General features: G+C 48.3%; 1 protein-coding gene across 1 annotated transcript in view; it reads right to left on the minus strand.

Moving 5' to 3' along the window:
* Positions 1–510: 510 nt before the first annotated feature.
* The window catches only part of noc2l (NOC2-like nucleolar associated transcriptional repressor), a 36,448-nt gene continuing 16,203 nt past the window's right edge, over positions 511–20,755 (minus strand). Inside the window, exons 13-19 of the mRNA XM_042097894.1 lie at positions 19,457–19,570; positions 17,257–17,358; positions 15,634–15,777; positions 9,823–9,936; positions 7,574–7,706; positions 2,171–2,302; positions 511–1,537 (exon numbers count right to left, since the gene is read on the minus strand). Of these exons, the coding sequence (XP_041953828.1) occupies positions 1,431–1,537; positions 2,171–2,302; positions 7,574–7,706; positions 9,823–9,936; positions 15,634–15,777; positions 17,257–17,358; positions 19,457–19,570 (846 nt within the window). The 3' untranslated portion in view covers positions 511–1,430. The remainder of the gene's footprint in view (positions 1,538–2,170; positions 2,303–7,573; positions 7,707–9,822; positions 9,937–15,633; positions 15,778–17,256; positions 17,359–19,456; positions 19,571–20,755) is intronic.

Genomic DNA, 20,755 nt, shown 5'->3' on the forward strand with positions numbered 1-20,755 from the left:
AACATCATTGAGACTCAAAGAATTTACAGGCTCAATTCACTCGAATTCAAGGACCCCATTTCAAGGTTAATCATCATTACAGAGTATTTCTCACAGACAATTGAAAAGATGCCTGAATGTGAACCTGAACATTTTCAACATTTCTCAATTGTGCCGTGGAATACTGATGGAAGACTATCTATTGCCTTTTCTAACACGAAATATATAAAGTTAAGCCTTTCAATGACCCATGTCTATTTTCAGAAACTTTCAAAACTCTTGACTTGTTTTTCTTAAATTTATACATTCCAAGATTTCCAGGACCCATGTGAACCCTGAATAGGGAACCCAAGCAATATAATGCAATGTTGTGCCGCTATTGAAACATTTATAAGCTGATCAGCTCAAGATCCATAAAATACAGTTAAAAGTCATTCCCAAACTTGCTTGGGAACTGAAAAAAGCTTTTGCTTTAAGGACAAGAAAGTACATATACATTTGAAGGCAAAATCACAATAAACAGGCTGCATCTTTCAAAAAATGGCAAATTAGAGTTTTATGTAGCCACCAATTCAACAGCCAATTAAATACACCCAAAGTATTTAGGAAGCAAAATCTCTGTTGTCTAATAAAAGTAGATACACAAATTACTCAAAATCGTTTCATTATGCATTCTTTTAGACATTTGGGATAGCATCAACCCATTTAGAATTGGACAGAAATTCTTTTTAACTACATTATAAGGCAGCAGACACATTGTAATGGTAATATCCCCTAGCATATTCGCATATATGTTTTTCCATGTTTGACATTTCCAGAAATAATGTTTATACTTTTTGGCCTCTTCTTTCAACTTGCCATGGAAATCCTTTCACTGATTAAGAAAACAGGCCACCAATATCCACTTTGAACCTCTAAATCTTATCTACCCATCCATTTCCTGGCCATTTCCTAAATGTACTGTTGGTTTTTGGGGGGAAGAATACACACAGCCATACAGGTAAGTTAGTTGTTTTTTTTACTTAAAAAATAAAAATCAAACCGTGTTTGTGTGTGTGTGTGTGTGTGTGTGTGTGTGTGTGTGTGTGTGTGTGTGTGTGCGCGCGCGCGCGTGCGTAGGGGGACAAACAGGAAAAAAGAGAACATGTAGATCTCATGATAACATAACCAAATTCTTATATACTGTACATAGTTAACAAAAGAACCTCAGAATATTTATACACAAAACATCGCTATCGCATGTTATATCAGTATAATACAATTTCTGGTCTTGTTACACACAAAGTCCTTGCCTTCTCAGCCGGCTGCGTTTCCACTGTGCAACAGCTGAACACTCGGAGGAATCCTCCAGAGAGAGAGAGAGAGAAAGAGAGACACTGCCACCCCCCCTCCCTGCCCCCTCAGGGTCAATCCAGTACATTCTGGTCCCTTTGGGGCTACGGTCCTGCTGTTCAGTCCTGGTCAGACAGCTCCAAGTCCTCCACCACGTCCTCGTCTCCCTCGGCGATCTCCTGCAGGTCCACGCTTGACAGTTTCTTGGGTGCCTTCCCTTTCGAGCCTGTGGTGGGAGAGAGAGAGAGAGAGAGAGAGAGAGAGGGGGGGGGGGGGGGTGTGAGGGAGGGAGGGAAGTGGAGTGAGTGTGGAAAAGTTGGGAAGAGCTCTCGCTCTTGGCTGTTTGGATGCACACGGGCCTCATAGGGCCTTGGCCTAAAGAGCGACAGAGAGAGAGGGGGAGGAGGAGAGAGAATGATGGAGAGGGGAAGGAAGAGAGAGTGAGAGAGGGGGAAAGAGTAAGATAGACGGAGAGGGAAAAGAGGAAGAGAGAGATAGATGGAGAGAGGGAAGAGAGGAAAAGAGAGAGAGAGAGAGCTGTGGCAGGAGGGAAGTTCCCCACCCACAGGAAGGGAGAGGGGAGCCAGACGGAATTAGTGTGGGGGTGGGCTGCTGCTGAGGGTTCCAGAGCCTTAATTAACGTTTGAAAACTCAAACTTGCCCCCATCCCACCACCACACCCACCGACTCGGTCTAATGCCCCACCCTTCTGTCTCAAAAGGGCCATGCTGTCGCCCTCTCACTAACCTAGAGCTCAGTCCTATGCTGCTAATATTTACTCTTTGGCCGGACGAGAGCCAAGTGATGGATCTGACCCAATAAATACATTATGACCAAAAGGGAGATGGAAATCACTGACCTGAGGGTTCGTCATCATCATCCGAGTCTTCCTCTCCACCATAATCATCGTCATCATCGTCATCACCACTAAGGTCCGACAGGTCCTCCAGCTCGCCATCGTCCTCATCTGAATCACCCTCCCCAGCTTTTTCTGTAAGTAGAAAACATTGAGGAAACTGAGAAACGGTTTCTGGGGTTCTACACAAGAACATTCTACAGAAGAACTCCACGTTGTCCAGCCCTGAGGATCCAGAAGGCTCCTGTAAAGCGGTAGTGAAGGGGAGGCAGTAAGATGTGAGGGGGAGGTGGGGAGAGCTGATACTGATACTAAGTAAACAAGCGCTGCTCTGTGGCTCAGGAGATCTCCTGTAAGCTACTTCCATACTGTTTCCTATCCACACCTCAGCTCTCAAATAAAAAAACAAGGCTCCTAAACTAAACTAAAGTGCATTCAACATCAAACAATTCCTGTAGAATCAAAATATAATAAGGATCTCAAAAAAATCAACAAACAAAAAAAAAATCTGAATCTATTGTATTGACTTCATGATCCATCAGCATGCTAGTGGGCAACCTGCGGCACACAGGGTGTAAATAAATCAGCTGGAGCCGGCTGAAGCCAGGGGAGGGATGGAGATAGCAGCAGCAGCAGCAGCAGCAGCAGCAGAAGCTCCTCCACCTCCACCACCACACTTCTGACAGCTACAAATGTGTGTCAGCTAATCCGGAGGCTTCTCCAGCGTGCCGCACCACGCACTGCCCAGGGGAAGCAGAGAGACGGGGGGGGGTTGGGGGGGGGGGGGGGGGGGTGTGTGGTGTCGGAGCGGCAGTGAAGGAGTGGGCCGGGGAAAAGAAATCCCGGCGCTTTGAAGTGGGATTTGATTAGACGCTGCCTGGGAGGTGAGCGGCGCGGACACTTCCTCTGCCATGCGCTCGCACCCGTCTAATTACCGCGCCGCCACAGCGGCAGGGAGGCTGAGGGAAGCACAGCGCCGGGAGACGGGGGCCAGGGCAGGCGGCGTGGTCCAAACACACACACACACACAGCAAAAAATATACACAAGGGAGCACACACACACACACACACACACACACACAATATAACACACATAGGTACATAAACAGGAATTAGAGGCACACGCGCACAAACACAAAAATGTAGGTAGGTGTGTGAATACTACGGACAAAAATAACAGAAAAAAAAAACCCACACACACACTCACCAAAACTGAAATGGAAAACAAAAAAACACAATCAAACAAATGCACTTGCACATATGCGATATATGTGTTGATGCAACAGAGACATGCAGGAACAAGCATAAGGACATGTCCAATCCCTAACCCCCCCCCCCACCCCCGCACCCACACACACATACACAGTCTTCACAAGTGTTCACTGATTCAAAGCAGCACAGACACAAAACAAAAAAAGATCTAGAATGACTTACACACAAACAAACAAACACACACACACACACACACACACACACACAAGCTTCCTAAAGCCGGCGCTTTTGCAGTAGGTGGCACAGGCAGTATTGACCCACTGATCTAAACAAAGAGGCGGATTACTGCTTAACCCCCCGTGCTGTATGGGCCGAACAGCAGCACACGCGTAAAGCCAAACCACAGGAGCTATTTAAAGGACACACCTACCAGAACCACAACACTAACACCAACATATAGTGAGAATTGACCAGGACTCGCCTCTATATAAACCTTATAAAAGCCAGAGCTCACAACCGATCCAGGCATGGAAACACAGGGGGGTGGAGATAGTGGGAGTGTGTGTGTGTGTGTGGAGGGGGGGGGGGGGGGGGGATGACTAACTGATGGGCCCATCATTGCTCCAGCGAAGCTCACAAGTGGGCCTGACGGCGCACTAACCACCTCGTGAAACTCATGACTCACACCATGGGAAGGAGGGGCGGGGGGGGACTGGCTGGCTGTACCAAAGTGAGGGATGGCCTTAATTAACACAGAAACTGAGGAACGTAGCTGGGTATTCCAGCAGACAACCAGAGACAGACAGAGAGAGAGAGAGAGAGAGACAGACAGAGAGAGAGAGAGAGACAGACAGAGAGAGAGAGACAGACAGAGAGACAGAGATGGACAGACAGGCAGGCGGATCAGGCAGTGTGTTGTGAAAACTCTCCCCTTTGTACACAAAACAGCAGAGCAATAAGCTGTGAATAGGAACGGTGTGTGTGTGTGCACACGCATGTTAGTATATGTGTTTGTGTGTTTGTGTGTGTGTGTGTGTGTGTGTGTGTGTGTGTGTGTGTGTGTGTGTGTGTGTGTGTGTACGCGCATGTGAGTGTGCGCATGTGTGTGTCTGTGGGCGCGCTTGCATGTTTGTGTAAGAGAGAGAGAGAGAGAAATGGGTGAGTGCGTGTGCGCACATGTTTGTTTGTGTGTGACCCTTGCACACTACCCGGCCAATTCCCAACCCCCACCCTACACCTCTGTCTCACCGCACGCTCCTCCGCCTCCCTCCTCCCTCCCTCCCTGGGTTTGTCCGCTCGACGCCACACAAGCTCCTAATTATGCCTCCGCCACCCGCGCTGGGAGAGCAGAGCCCAGCAGAGCCCAGCAGAGCCCAGCCGCCGGAGCGAGCTCTAGCCAGCAGAGAGCCGCCAGGCCCCCCTCTCCTCCCCGGGAGCGCCCAAAAGCCTTTAATTGTTTTCAGAAACCTTCCTGGACCACTTCCTAGAACAGTCGTCTCTCACTCCCTCCTCATCTCTTTCTCTCTCTCCTTCTCGTTCTCTCTCTCTCTCTCTCTCTTCAATCTCTTCCTATCCATGATCTTTGCCTCTCATCCAGACAGGGGTTTGGACAGTGATGATTAGAGGCCGTTGTTTGCCTGGAAACCCTGTGCTCGGGCGAGCGAGAGGGATTGTTTGAGGGGGTTTCTGGATTTTACACGACGGCCGCAAGCGTGTGAGCGCACGTGTGAGCGCACGATTGTGTGCGTGTCTTTTTCGGTATGAACATATTTCTACCTTTAAGTCCTTCCAACCTCAACTTTGTTCCCCCCACCAGATCATCCTACTCAGGTTTCAAATACAGAGCTTTGCATGAGGTTGCAGGGGTAAGGGGTATCTGGGTTAGTGTGTGTGTAGTTTGGTATGTGGGTATGGGGTACATATGCACTATTTTCATGAAAGTTTGTGTGGTGAGAGATTCAGTGCACTAGTTCACAGCGAATGTGTGTATTTTCACCTTTTTATATTGATATTATCAGTAAGACTGAGTGTGTATGTGAGAGTGTGTGTCTGGGGCTTGGCTCTCAGTGGGGAGGTGAGAGAGAGAGGAGGCTGGGGGGGGTGTTGGCTGTGTGGGGAGGCAGTTAAGCGGCAGAGGAGAGGAGAGGGGAGGGGAGGGGAGCAGGATGGGGTGGGGAGGAGCAGAGCAGGGGGGAGCAGAGGGAGCAGCCGGCCGGCCGCTGACATGTTTCCAGCGGGCTGGTTCCAGTTAGGCTCCCCCGCCGGGATCCAAGCCTGCCAGGAGGAGAGCTCTTCCTGTGAGAGCGTCTCCCGGCCCGGCCGACCACTCGCTCGCGCCACCGGTTCGCGGGGACTCCAGCGCAATGAGGACCAGATGCGCCGAAAAGTCCCCTCCTTCACTCCCTCCCTCCCTCCCGCCGCCATCATCATTTCTTCCCCCTCTCCTTTTTTTAACCCCTCCCTTCTTCCCTCTGTCGTTTTGTTCCCCCTCAGACCACAGACAGGCCGGCCGGAGGACTTGGCTCGCGCCACTGGCCTGGAGGCGACCCACAGACGGAAGTCCTGATATGGTGGGGTTAAGGGCGGGGGCAGCAACCATGGCAGCTGAGCAACCCTCCACAGAGCCCTATTCACACTCACTCACTCACACACACACACACACACGCTCACTGAACCCTACATTGGTACATTTTCCTTCTCTCGCACATAAACACTCACAGGCTTACTGAACCCTACATTGATACGCTCTCGTTCACACACAAAAAAAAGCTTGCATGCTCACATCCATCCACAGTTTTCAAGAGGAAGCAGCAGAGAGAGAGAGAGAGAGAGAGAGAGAGAGAGAGAGAGAGAGAGAGAGAGAGGAGAGAGAGAGAGAGAGAGAGAGAGAGAGCGCAAGAGAGAGGTCACCCACTAACCGAAATAATCATTTTGTGTGGCTGGGGGGGGGGGGGGTACTGGCTGTGCGGAGCGAATACCACACATTAGCGTGCTAGACCTTTCGCTCCTTCCTGTTAGCTTTGGAGCACTGACGCCAGGGTGGAAGGCCTGGTTAGTCATGGTTTACACCAAAAAAAAAAAAAAACGACATTAGAAATGGATGCAAATACACTAAAAGGGATTTCCCCATCTCTCTGTGCGCACCATAAAAGTACACAAAGTACATGCTGTGATAATGTTGGAGTGTCGCACTACTGGGTACTGGGTGATTTGACCCAAACAAAAACACATTCATTCAGTTCCAGTTACAGAGTCAGAGGGTCCCAACAGACAAGCACACTGCAATGGAACACAGCCTCCCAGTGACCGGAGCAGGCATTGCAGGGAGGTCAACACAAACTCCCCTCCCCCGCACAGCCTCATTTTCCAATCCACCTACAGAGGTTTTCAGCACAGCCAAGATTTACATGCAACGCAATGGGTGGGCCTTAGGAAAAGCTACGCACAACTAGCCACTAATGGGCGAACACACACCGGAGGCTCGGCTGAACATGCTTGTGACACACACACATACAGTCAAGTTAGTGTGTAGGGAGGCTGTATGTGCAACTATTTACATCAAATAAACATTCAATACATAGTAGAAGGAAAGCAATTACGAACAATGTTAAGATAGTGCTCCATATGGGAAGATAAGTGAATCATATAGCTAGCAGATGTATCATAAAAGCACCAATTACCCCCCCCCCCCTTTCGTTTGAAAATTCTTAAACATGTTTTTAATACTTCAAAATAACATTTGATAAATGAACTTTACATTTTTCAGTAGCCATAGGTGTTGATGTAGATATCAACAAAATCTTGTTTGGTTCTTCGGGAGCATTTGCTGCCTTAAAAATCCAATTTTGTTTACCGTGCTCGGGGTTTGGTGCTGGGCTGGTGGGTGCCCTATTTCCGCCCACTCACTCGACATCAATGGTTAGAGCGAGAATTCTCGTCGCGAAATCAAAATTCCACTGGAGCTCCAAAAAGATTTGTATACGCAACCTTACAACACTGTTTATAGCTCTTCGAGTAAAATGTAATTTTTGGTACATAGCTAATTTAGATACACTTTTGAGGTGGGTGCTTGCGTTTCTTTAGGAATGTGCCATCTTGGTTTGTATAGAAATTAATATTAAATGACACATACGTGTAAATAGGGGGCGGAAATAGCTGATGTATCAGGCAGGGACAGGTGAAGGTGAGGTCTACCTTTGATTTTGAGCACGGGCTCGGTCCCGTCATCGTCACTGTCCGACTCGAACAGGCCCTTGAACTCCTTCTTGTCCTTCTTCTTCTCCTTGATCAGCTTGCGATTGATCTCAGGCAGGTTCAGGTCCATCATCTAGGATGATCAAAAATAAATAAATAAATGAATGAATAAATAAATAAATAAGACAAGCGTGACACACCCAGTCAGAGGCCACATCAGTTGCTCTTTTCCTAACCAACCTGTGCACGTGTAAGGAGCAATAAGAAATGTCATTCACATATACACCACAGCTGAGGGCATTAATGTGGACTGACGCAGCGGTGTGGAGAACAGTACCTGCATTCGTAAAGACATTAGAGCACACAAAAGTCTCACTGGAGGCAATTAGCACCTCGGCTTCTCGCCACTAATGAACCGCGGGATCAGCGGTTATGCTTACGCATTCACATATAGCTTGGGTTATCTACAACAGTACTCGTAGCACAGTAACGTAACACCCCCTTGCGCCATACAAGCCCACCATTCTAATGCAGCCATACAGCTTTAGCTACATATAGGCGAAGGCTCTGGAACAGAAAAAGTTAGAATACTAAGAGTCTTATAAATAGCTACAAAGAGCATAACTGTCAATTAGCCCTCGGTTAACCTTCACAAAGGCCATCCTTCAACTTGATGCCTTTCTAAGTACAGACTTTTATAGTGTTGAGTTTTAACAGCTTCCCTTTAAAGATGTACATAAGAGCAGACTCCATGGGATCACAAAACTATTCAGCTATCCAGCTCTATGGTCAGTCAGACCTCCTGATCCTGACAGTTTAAACTCTGTCTCATTAAACTCATAATCTCGGACAGATATGACCCCTCGGCTTCCTGTCTTGGGTAAAACTCCTTGGTGTCTCACGCATCAGCATGACCACCGGGCACCTTTGATTTCTAGTGTGTGTGTGTGTGTGTGTGTGTGTGTGTGTGCTTCAGATCGACCAGGGCTTCTCCCAATCACTGGCCCTGCCTGTCTGCAGTGCATCAACGGTGCTAGTAACCGGTCGGATGACTTTCTGCCTCTCTGTGTGTGTGTGTGTGTGTGTGTGTGTGTGGTGGTCTGCAGGGCCAGCCTGCTCCAATAGCGCCGGCGGCAGCCTGGCCTCTGGAGCCGCTCCCCTGTGCAGAAAAGCGGAGGGAGGGGAGAATAGAAGCGGAGAGGAGGAAGGGGGGTGGAGGAGGCTGGCGGCCAGTAATCAGATCTTTGCCTGGGGGTGGTGGGTGAGGTTGGAGGGGGGGTGTACGGAGGTGGGGGGGGGGGGGTGCGGCACATCAAAGTCTGAGCGGCAAGACCGGCGGCCCGTTTTTATAATGCTCTTCCTGAGCCGCCCACTCTGCCAAGCTGCCGCTTCCCAGAAACCAGCGCTGTGGGTCGTGTTGTTCTGAGCACACCCTCCACTCACTCCACCACCAGAGCACTGAACGCCACAAAGAGAAAAGGGCTCTATGTGTTGTATTTCTTTTGCACTAAATATCCATAAATGTCAGAAATCTGTAAATCTGCACCTTATATATATATATATATATATTCCTCAATACATGTTGTAAAACTAGAGATTCAAAATTCAGTTACGACTTTGACCCATCTCAATTCAATTACCACCAACAGGCCAAAAACGGCAGGATAGTAGGAATGTGAGAAAATATTGATACACAGTATCTCCTGACATTATGTTTCTTGAATACTGCATTGCTTCTAAATTCCTCCAAATCCATTTTAGTAGGTAAAGGCAAATATTAACTCTTTCGATTCGATTGCATAAAAAGTAGTGCCATGAATGTAGAATGCTACAGGAACTGGGATAAATGCAAGCGCATATCGCAGAATTTTTAACATATGGTGGTAAGTCAGTTAGTTATACTATGACCGCTTTCCTGAAATTAGATCTAAAAAAATTGCAATAGAGATCATCTTCAAGCATTTCAATGCATTAAATCTTTATCTCTGTCATGATGCGCAATGCCGGTTATAACTCAACAGATTCCTGCCAATACACAGTTATACCTCGTCTAGCTGTGTGCTGTTTCCATTTCATTCAGTACTGCTAATGATTTTCCCCCAGCCAGCCCCAGGTGCTGCAGAAGGAGCACACCCACTGATCTGGGGCCAGTCTGATGAGCGATAAGCGCTGCCGGTGGTGCCCGGCCCAGCGCTAGTTGCTGTGGATGCTTTATGTGCGGCGGGTGGCGTCCCACGGATGGTCATTACCCTCTCCTTGCCGGAGATCTCCATCTGGACCTCCTTCTCGCGGAGCTTCTTCCACTGGATGTAGTACTTGGTGAGGGGGGTGCCTTCCTCTCGCGTCTGCTTCTCCCAGGCAGTCTGCCAAAAGCAACCATGACAAGCAAGAGCCCATGAAATATATATCCACACACACACAACCACACAATTATACATATAAACACACAAGTGCAAGCGCGCGCGCGCACACACACACGTGCAAGCACACGCACACACATAGAGACACACCACACACATGTGCAAGCACACACACACACACACACACACACACACACACACACACACACACACGTGCTCACTGCTCACACATATGCGGAGGAATGATAATGACCCAAGATAATATTTCCCCCCAGAAGTACATAAAACACAAAGCATGGTTGCACTCTCATACAAATGTGCATTTTCCCACACACACACACACATTATGTGTTATGCATTATATTTTTGAAAATATCAGACAGCTATTACTTCTGAAACGGCTGACTATGCCAATGTATCCTTTACCATCAAGGGGAGATCACAGGAGTGTTCTTCTCACTCTTCTCACTATTTGTTAAGAGTAGTGTTAGTCTTCTGATGGTTCTAGATGGCTCTAGAGGAGTCTTGAGGACGCTTAAGGTTGGGCGAAACCCAGAGACAGAGAGCGCGGGGAGACAGGAGAGTGGACCGCTGCCAGCCTCCCCCCGTAAAGGTCTTTGAGGATGATATTGATCAGGTTAAACAAGATTATCTGACCTCCAAATCCAATAGACGATAATAGATTGTGGCTTCAGTCATCAGTTATCTAAACTTATTTATAACAATTTGCTGCGCAGCCGACAGCAGGGTGAAAAACGAGGCGGTCCGAAGGAGCCACGGAATAGAAACGCTGCGGCGCGATTCCATTAAAAACACGAAATGAAACACATCAACTCATCCATGAAACGGAATGGCTCCCGAGTCGTCCTCAGAAAGGAAGGCCTGCCCAGCCAAGAGGAAAGCTGAGCAGTTAACCTGGTTGGAGTTGGATTTCTGGGTCTTCCGGCTCCAGCACCAGCACAAATGGCATTCCTTACCTACCGTGTAGACAGCTGTATGATAATAAAGGTATAGTCTGCAATTCTAGTGGAAGGTTGTTGACTTATTGACCTGAAGCCTGCAACATCTAATTAAATTGATTGATTTAAATCTGCGTTAAACAGTACAAGTTCACACGTACAGTATATAGCTGATTAGGCAGCAATGTCATTAAGCACATAGGTACTTGCTAAGAAAGGAGGCTCTGTGGGAGGAGATTTTGCTAACTTTAGTTCAAACTAACAAAATTATTTACTGTGTTGGTGTAATTACCCTAAACTTTCATTTTTGGTTCATAAAAAATATAAAAACTCTAAAACAAGAAAGTAGCTTAGTTTTACTAATTATCTTATTCACATAGTCACATAGCACTGTTGGAGACCCAGGATTAGTGACTTGAAAACAAGTACAAATGACTCATCTTATCACAGACGCTGAGTATACATTTTGTGATCATGAACTTCCAAGTATGAGGTCTAATGAAATCTAAGCTTAATAAACTTGCATCTTCAAGCATTTCCAAGAATTGTGCAAATAATTCTCCTAATCAAGGGAAGAGTTCTACACAGCTGTGGGATCAAAACGTAGGGTCGTCAGGGCAACATTTACGGAAACACGTAGGTAGAAAAGCAACAAATGCGGAAAAGCTGCCTCTATCCACTTTAATCGCATTGTATATATGCAAATAGAGAGTTAATCCACCCCCTTTCTCAAATCACAATTTTATGTGCATTAGAAGATTGTATGCAATTGTATTTTTAAGTGTTACCACTTACTCAAATGGTCAAAATGCACATAAGATGTTGAATAGAAGATGTATTTTATTATACGATTGTATATGATTAATTTAAGCATGACTTTTTTTATGTACTGTATGGTTGTGGGTACATCCACAAGCCCACTGCACTAGTTCATAGTCATGCTGGGACAAAACTGAAGTAAAGTGAATACTAGCACTGAAAATTAACGCATTGAACCAAACAGGGGTGCTGGCACATTTATAATTACATTTTGTAGAGAATTAAGCTAAAGTCCGATTAATTTTCATTTCAAAGTATCTGCATTGGTTTTCAACGCTTAAACCCGGAAACGCTCTAGGAACAGATTGAAAGGGTCTATATCACTGAAGCACGGGCATACATAAGATTCAATTTATCAGTTATTTGGTTAGTTACAGCCTTGGTTGATATTTGAGCCCAAAGCACCATGTTGATTGGCTAGAATAGTGTATGACTCCATCCGAGCCATGGTGTTTGTTGCCTACAGTATTTACAGAGCCTGGCCTGAGAACACTGGAATCTGTTTACAGCTCACAGAGAGAATAGACAGCTAAAGGACGATGAGTTGCAATTTAGTGAATTTGAAAAACCAGTGCATTGGACTACAATCACAGATTGTACCTCTAGAAATGTTTGCACCTTTTTCACATTAAGTTAAGCAACTCAAACATCTGTGTGCTCCGGATCCAGTGATCCCTCTTTTGCTACAACAACGCACTCTCACAACGCACATGCCACATTGCTTACGTTTATTTCCAGGACTTCGCATAATACTCAATAAAAGTCCCAGTACAAGTTAAGAATTCACAGATGATGGCACTGGCAAAGACAATTATGGCCAGACGCCGCGTGGACGAGGACACAGAAAACCTCTTATCACCGCGGCAGAAAATACACAATAATTAAGAATAAATGGAGCTGTAATGAACACCAGCGCTGGCACAGTGAGCGAACGAGAGGAAGAGAGAAGGGAGGGAGGGAAAGAAAAATAGAGGGAGAGAAAGAAAGGGAGAAAAAAGAAAAGAGAATGAGAAAGGAAAGAAGCAAGGGGAGAGAAGAGTGTGAGGGAGAAAGGGATGGAGAGAGAGAGAGAGAGAGAGAGAGAGAGAGAGAGACGGGAGTTGGGGTGTTTGGAGGGTGGGGGGCGAGAATCCACCACTGCCACCTGCAGCCCACGACCACCTGCGCGGCATGGCGAGGGGCGGGTGAAGGTGATATTAATTAAATTTCTCCCGTTTGTTGGACAAATGTGCAGGGCGACAGGCCAAGAGGATGTCCTTTTCCAGCAGCGTGCGGACGACGGCTGGTGGGAAGGTGTGTGGAGGTTGGAGGAGGGGGGTGGTGGTGGTGATGGGCTAGCCGAGCGCCTGGCGACAAGGTTGCCATGCTGCTCCGGCGGCTCCGAAGGACGTCTCCAGGCGACCGGGAGCCCGGCGACAGACGCGGGGCGGTGCGGTGCCACACTGTCTGCCTCGCTGGCCTGCGCCTCCGCAGCCCCACCCCACCTCCTCCGCCAGCACCAGCACCACCCCGACCCCACCCGCTCCACTGCCGGTCTACATTACACGCGCTCAGAGCCCCCTCTTTAATTTCAGCCTTAAACGGCCTTAAATATTTATCAGGGCGCTGGGCCTGGCTGGGGATTGGATGAAAATGGAAGGAGAGTGTGTGTGTGTGTGTGTGTGTGTGGGGGGGGGGGGGGCAGCGAAAGATGGATGCTGCTGAGAGCTGGCTCACAGGAAATGGCACCTCACCCATCCTCACCTCCCTCTTTCTTTCACCCCTCTATCGTTCTTGTGCTCTGTACCCCCCCCCACCCTCCTCCGTCATAACATCCTCCAGTCCCACTTGCACATGGTGAGCCATTTTACATACAGCACTCTTAGGATGAGCTTTCCTCCATCCCTCAACCTCTCCCTACCTGCCTGCCAGTACACTGCTCTGAGGTGCAATCCAACCTGGTAGTGGCATCATAAACAAAATGTCCATCCATACATATATCATAGACCTCATATACATCACACACATATACAGCTCTGGAAAAAATGAAGAGACCACTGCACATTTATCTGATGTCATCCTACAGTTGCTGAGTGACATTCGAATGAGTTGACGATCACATTCAAAATTAAGAGACCACTTTGAATACGACTGTCAACTCATTCGAATGTCACTCAGCCCTGTGTAGGATGGATTGAACAGCCTCCACCTCCCTCTCCAAGCTGCCTTACCCCACACCCCCACCCGCCCTCTGTCGCTCCTGCTTCTCCCTCCACCCTCATTAGCAGCCTGTGTCCTCCCCCACCGCCACCCGCTAACCACCCCCTCCCCTCGTCATCCTGCTACCCATCCTGCTGCCAAACCATCACGGCCGCTAATTGCAACGGAAACAAGCTCTGCTACCCCCCCCCCCCCCCCCACGCCACCCCTCCGCTCCTCTCCTCTCCCCTCCCGCCAATGTTTACTGCTGGGGACGCTGATGGCTATATCCGCCACCACTCCATCTTCCCTCACATTGATCCCAACAGCCAGAGCTGAAGAGCTCTCTGCCACCCGCTCATTTAAGCTAGCTCGCCCCCTCACATTGATCCCAACAGCCAGAGCTGAAGAGCTCTCTGCCACCCGCTCATTTAAGCTAGCTCGCCATCCATCCACCCATCCATCCACGCATGTCTTCTCTAGCCAAGCTCCAGTCTCACCGCAGTCTTTAGTTTCAACTGTTCAGTATTGCATGGATGAAGAAACACACACAGACAGAGACAGACAAATACACAAAGGGATGTGTGAAGACAGACACACACACACACACACACACAGGCGGAGGGCTCGTATGACAGTTAAACGTCTTCAGCTCGGCTGCGTCTGAATTAGCTCACGGACTTCCTGTTTGGTCCCCGTGGGTGGAAGGACCACAGCAGGGCCTGTGGGCAACACATATGCACAGAGACAGACACACACAGGCAGCTGGGACTCATCTGGCGTGTGTGTTTGTGTGTGTGTGTGTGTGTGTGCGCGCATGCGAAGGCCAGCTGACACCTGTGCGAGGTTGGGGAGAGGTGAGGCCAGGCAGGGCGGGGCAGGGTGGAGCGCCTGAAGGTGGGTGGTGGTGACTGTGGTGGTGGTGGTGGTGGTGGTGGTGGCGGCGGCGATGATGAGGATTTAATTTTTATTTTATTTTTTTTATTCGGCCCCCCCTCTTTACAAAAATAAATAGCTCCCTACCCACGTCTGGGGCCAGCAGGTCAGACAACTGTAGCAACAGCTGTCCGCAACGGCTTTTCTTTTCCTTCACTTTCTTTCTCTCTCTCTCTCTTTCTCTCTCTCTCGCTGTCTTTTTTGCAAGGAAAGAATTCAAGGAGAGTTCAAGGCAGGGGAAATGTTTTCATACCACTTGCCAAACCAAACCCACTCCCCCTCAAAAAAAAGAAGAAAAAAAAAGAATCATATGTTTTACAGGCCCTGTGAGGAAATATATAAAATGCACTATTCCTTGTAACAACAGCGGCACTTCGGCGACCTTTATCGAGCAGAGAAGACAACAGCCCCACTCCCTCCCTCCCTCCCTCGCTCGCTCGCTCTCTCGATCTCATTCTCTCGCTGAGGACAGAGACAGGAAGGTAAAAATAGTGGCGTCGCAGGCAGCCGTAGCAGAGGGGAGGACGCGCTAACTGTGGCAAATTATAAATAAACGGGTGTATTTTCAGATGCGTGCGAGTGCGTGTGTGTTGTTGGTGAACTCAAACTCGCAGCGCACTCGGGGCGGCAGGGGAGGAAGAGGCAGAGAGGCTGATGGGAAAGACAGACGTAGGTGTTGCCGTGGAGGTGGAATGCAGGCTTCTGGGATACGGTGCGGCTGACCTGTCCAGACATTCTGGCGGACACACACACACACAGACACAGACAGACACACTCACATACCACAGGCATACAGAGTCTCACTCACCACGGCGGTGCCGTCGGCCACGGCAAACGCGGCTCGCTGCCTCCTGCTCGTGATGTGGCCGCTGTTCTCCTGTATCTTCTCCAGGAGCTGCCGGATCGGCTTGCAGTGATTGGCCACTTTGCATTCCTTCAGGAAAGCCTTCAGCTGCCCAGATTGAAAGAAAGACAGAGGGGCAAACGGGGGGGTGAAAAGGAGAAGGGTGAAGAGAAGGAGGAAGATGGAGAGGAGGTAGCGACAGACAAGACACAAAGAGGGAAGGAAAAGAAAGGATGACAATAGTTATAAGAAATGAGAGAGGAAGGGGCAGAGCATAAACACAGAGCAAAAATGGGTCTACCACAAAACACTCCGTCAACCTTCAGCCTGTTGCACTTAGCTAAGTGTCTAAATCCAGACGGAGTGTTTGTTTACATGGGGAAATCTGCCTTTGTCTTTTGAGGCCGACATGCTGAAGGTATGCATCGTGTAGCTGTAATTTTCTGCCTGGGTTCACGGGTGAACTCCTAAAACATGTATTAGGCGAATGAGACTGCTGGTAGACACTCAAATAGCCTGTTAAATCATCTTAGCCAATGGGTAAACATTCACTGTCTGCCTCTCCATGAAAGCCCAAGATGGGTTTAATGTGCGTGGCGGCATTCTTCTCTTCCCCTGGCTCGGGAGAAAGGATGATGTGGGAGAGGATGGAAGGAAGAGAGCGAGAGAAAACGAGAGAGAGAAAACGAGAGAGAGAAAACGAGAGAGAGAAAACGAGAGAGAGAGAGAGAAGCAGGGATGGGATGAGAAAAGAGGAGAGGAAGCTGGACTTGGGACATGGGGGCTGGATGTCCCGGGCTGGGTGCCTCTCAAACAGAATATGGGCCGGGCAGTTGCCAGGGTGATAAAAAAACAACACCAAAGGAGTGCAGGCATTCTCCCCTCTCCCTGCGTGTCTCCATCTGTTTTTCTCTCTCTCTCATCTTTCTGTCTGACATCTTTCTCGGGTTCGGTGCGGTGTTGGGCAAGCATCCCCTGTGTTGGTCAGTGGTGGGCTCAGATGGGCGTGTGTGTGTGTGTGTGTGTGTGTGTGTGTGTGTGTGTGTGTGTGTGTGTGTGTGTGTTTTACACGCGCGTTTATGTGCGTTTATATTCCTGCTGGTATATTTAACTCAAAGGCGGCAGCCCAGACTGACCAGCTCGTTTGTCTTTTGTGAGAGCGGCCAGTTGCCGTAGCCTGGCTGTTTGGTTTGGGGTGGGGGGTGGGGGGGGGGGGGCTGTGGTTCACAAATAGCTCTTCAAAGTGGAAGAACAACCCAAAGAGCAGCCATTCCCCGTCACCATCCACCCATTCCATATGCCCCACCGGCATCCACAGGCCTTGCTGCACCAGGCTGCGTATGGGGCACTGGGAGGGGCCCAGACCCAGGCATGAGGCTGGGGTAATAGCAGTAATGGTCATTTTTATTAGTTAAATGCCATACCAGCATATATGGCTGTATCATGGTAGAAAAAGGTAAAATAAAATTCTCTTTAAATTAGAGATGTAAAACAAACAAATGAATTCAGTAAGATCATGTAAATCTACATTTGATGCAAATTCCAGACGTTTTTTGTGGTGGCGAGGGGGGCCGGGTGTCGTGTTACCTGGATGACTGTGGGGAGAGCCAGCTCAGGGAAGCCGATGGTGCACGCCTGCGTGTGGAAGTACTCCAGCATGAGGTCGTAGATCTGCTCGATCAGGCCGTCCTGGAACATAGCAAAGAAAAATACCACAGATGAAAAAAAAAAAAAAAAAGACACATAGGTCTACAAATCACATTCAGTCCTATGACTCTTCAGAGAGAAGAGAAGAACAACTGGAGAGAGACAGGGATAAATGTGCATTGAGACAGGTCTGACGGAGTAAAGGGATAAATGTACATTAATAGAAGAAACGAGAGGCAAAAGGGGGGGGGGGGGGGGGGAGAAAATAAAATAAGAGAGGGAAACCGGAGACAGGGAGGGGCGAGTGTGGTTGCGGCTGGCCAGAACATTAGCAGTTCCAGCGCCACGCCATCACTCATAGTAATCCCACACACACACACACACACACACACACACCCTGTGGACAATGGCTGTTCCTGGAAGCCTGACCTCCGGCGGTCAGGCAGCCGGGCGGGCGGGCGGGCGGCCGGGGAGGTCTGGCGGGGGACGGCCCAGGCAGCCAGCGGAACAGCTTGGGGGCCCTCAATCAGCTTAGAGGCGCACCTGTCACCTGGTGCCCTGGCCTGGCAGGCTTGCTGACATGTCGCTTATGCGAGGGCTTACAGCGCCTGGCACCTTCTCCTGCTAATCCTGCCCCGCTTTTAGACGCGGATTGAGACCTGAGCCGCTCGGCAGGCTCAATGGTTAGATGGGCCCCTGGGTGCTCGGAGGAGGGCAAAGGGGGTGGAGTGTTGCCGTCTGACGACCCAGCCCGGGGTCTGGTCGTGGGGCAGGGAAGCTAAGCAGGCTGGGCTCCCCCTCCCCTGGTTGGCCTGGACAGTTGTGATCGGGTCGGCACTACCAATGCCCTCTACTTGCCCCCCCCCCCCCACCGTAAGCCCAGGTCTGGGTGAGCCTGGCGCGGGCTGGGGATGTGGGGGAGGAGGCTGGCATGAGCGCGGCGTTGCCAGCCGGGCAAGAGGGATAATCGCCCAAGCCCCGCGTGGCAATCCTCTTGGCAGCAGCGGCAGGCGTGGCCACTCACCCCTCTCGCTTGTCGGCCACGTTCAAGGGCCTTCAGCTTTGCCCTCAATCCAGTTACACCCGATCAGCAAGACATAGTGAGAGCAAGAAGAGCGAGAGGGAGGGGAAGAGGGAGAGGGAGAGAGAGAGAGAGAGCGAGAGAGCGAGAGAGAGAGAAAGAGAGACCCTGCATACACACTCTTTAACCTCCTCCCCTCCCTACAGATCCCTGCGCACAAAAACAACCAGACACAAGAACAGCTTCTTTCCCTCTGCCATCACTGTACTGAACTGCAGTTAAGTGAGGTCTTTGGCCATTCACCCACTTATCCCTGACATTACACACCTATCATCCCAATATGCATCTTGCACACATTACATGCATACATTTGCACCATTACTTCTGCACTTTATATCCACTCCACTCCATTCCATACCTTATATGTATATTGTATATTATGTTAATACGTTGATATGTGCCTACATGAATATTGTTGTATATATTGCACAGTATGTCTTTATTACTCTTGTCTATTGTTTTACTACTACATGTCTATTTGTTGAATGTACAGAGAGTTTAACACCTACCAAAGTAAAATTCCTTGTATATGTAAGTACTTGGCCAATAAAAAAAACTGATTCTGATTCTGAGTGCACCAACAGGGAGAAAGGAAGAAAGTAGGGAGAGTGAAAAGGAAAGAGGAGAGGAAGAAAGTAGAGAGAGTGAAAAGGAAAGAGGAGAGGAAGAAAGTAGAGAGAGTGAAAAGGAAAGAGAGGAAGACAGACACAGACTGACTAACTTAGAAAGAAAGTGATAATTGGTGAAAGACAAAACGAGACGAGAGCGACAAAATGTCAGCTCCCTTTCTTCATCACCTTTATTTCGCTTATCTGTTTGTTTCATTATTTAGTTATAAGCTGAGCGACAGGGAAGATGATGAGTAATATCAATGGCAGTCTAAGACCGCTTAAAGGGTTTATTCCATATGACATGAGGTGCATGTCAAAGGTGAATTCAGGACATCAAACTCCATGGTCCATAGTTAGAAAGGAGACATCTTGGTCATCTAATTTATAAGCGGTTACATATGGAGAATTAATCCACCTCTTTTATGAGAAGTGTTTCACAGAAGCTCACCTTGAAGGCTTTCTCCTGTAGGTTGGTCTTGCTCAGCTTCAAGACCACGTCAAAGTTTATGGGCTTGGCGCTCATGCGGCCTGGCTTCTTGTTGAAGTCTTCTTGCTGGAGGATCTGAGCAGAATACATAATGCTATGGCATCAATAACAATTGACACAAACAAACAATAACAACAAACAAACAAACATAACAATAACGGGGGTACTCAGGGTTCCAACGAGCTGACGAGTCGGAATACGACTTTTGGGGCATTCCATTTTGCAACTTCCTGATTATAACTTGGAGAAATGACTCAGGAAAACAACTCAGGAAGACAAATGGTATGCACATTATTTACTCAAATCAAACAGATAAAATAAGAAGATTTACTCAAATCGAACACATGAAATAAAAAATAATTTCTAAAACAGTCTTTGGGATACCCAAACTTACTAACTTACAACCGACTCAGAAGAACCTTGGAGTATAACACTGGTGTACCTATGTAGCTTTGTCTAACATAAGGTGGCACATCAAAAACAAACATTCAGCGTGTTATTTATATCTGGGGGAGCCCCAGCACCAGCACAAGGCGCTGCTGGAATCTTGGCTGCACTGCCCAGGCCTTGAACTTGAGCGAAGTGCTTTGTGCGGGAGCCTTTTTAAAAGCTCTATAAAAATAAAATGGAATCTGGCTGTTAACAGCCATCTCTTTAACACAGGCCGAGCCAGAGACGGCGTTCTGCCTCACGACAAGCGGAGGTGGGTGGGTGCACACGCACGCACGCACCTCTGGACGCAACTGAGACTCAGGGGAGGTTATTCTGTGTTATTCTGTGCCCACTTCCCGCCAACTTGCTAATGGCAAAGCATAGAAGTAGGGTTGGGTATCGTTTGGGTTTTCTCCAATACTGGTGTTAAATTGTTACCTTTAAAATGATCCCGGTGCCAAAACAGTAGCCTACGTTGTTTTTCAAACAAAATGCCCAAACCAATGGTCAAAAGCATGAAAAAATTGCTTTTTTGATTGATTAAACAAATTTGAACACATGAAATTGAACTGTAGGCTATATTCAATTTATTATCAATACCTGTAGTTTCATTGGTTCTAGGCATAATTCTTATTGCAGGTGGCTTGCCATAACTTTAAATGTAAAAACGGCTTGCCATGGATGCACACACAATGTCAAACTTTCCTCTGCTTTCAAGTTTATCCAGTAGAAATGGCTTGCCATAACTTAAAATGTTAAAACGGCTTGCCATGGCCCTGCCAAGTCATATGCTGGTCATGGACAACGACAACTGCAGCCTGATCTATC

This window comes from Alosa sapidissima, chromosome 7 (assembly GCF_018492685.1).
Source record: "Alosa sapidissima isolate fAloSap1 chromosome 7, fAloSap1.pri, whole genome shotgun sequence".
Classification (NCBI taxonomy): domain Eukaryota; kingdom Metazoa; phylum Chordata; class Actinopteri; order Clupeiformes; family Clupeidae; genus Alosa; species Alosa sapidissima.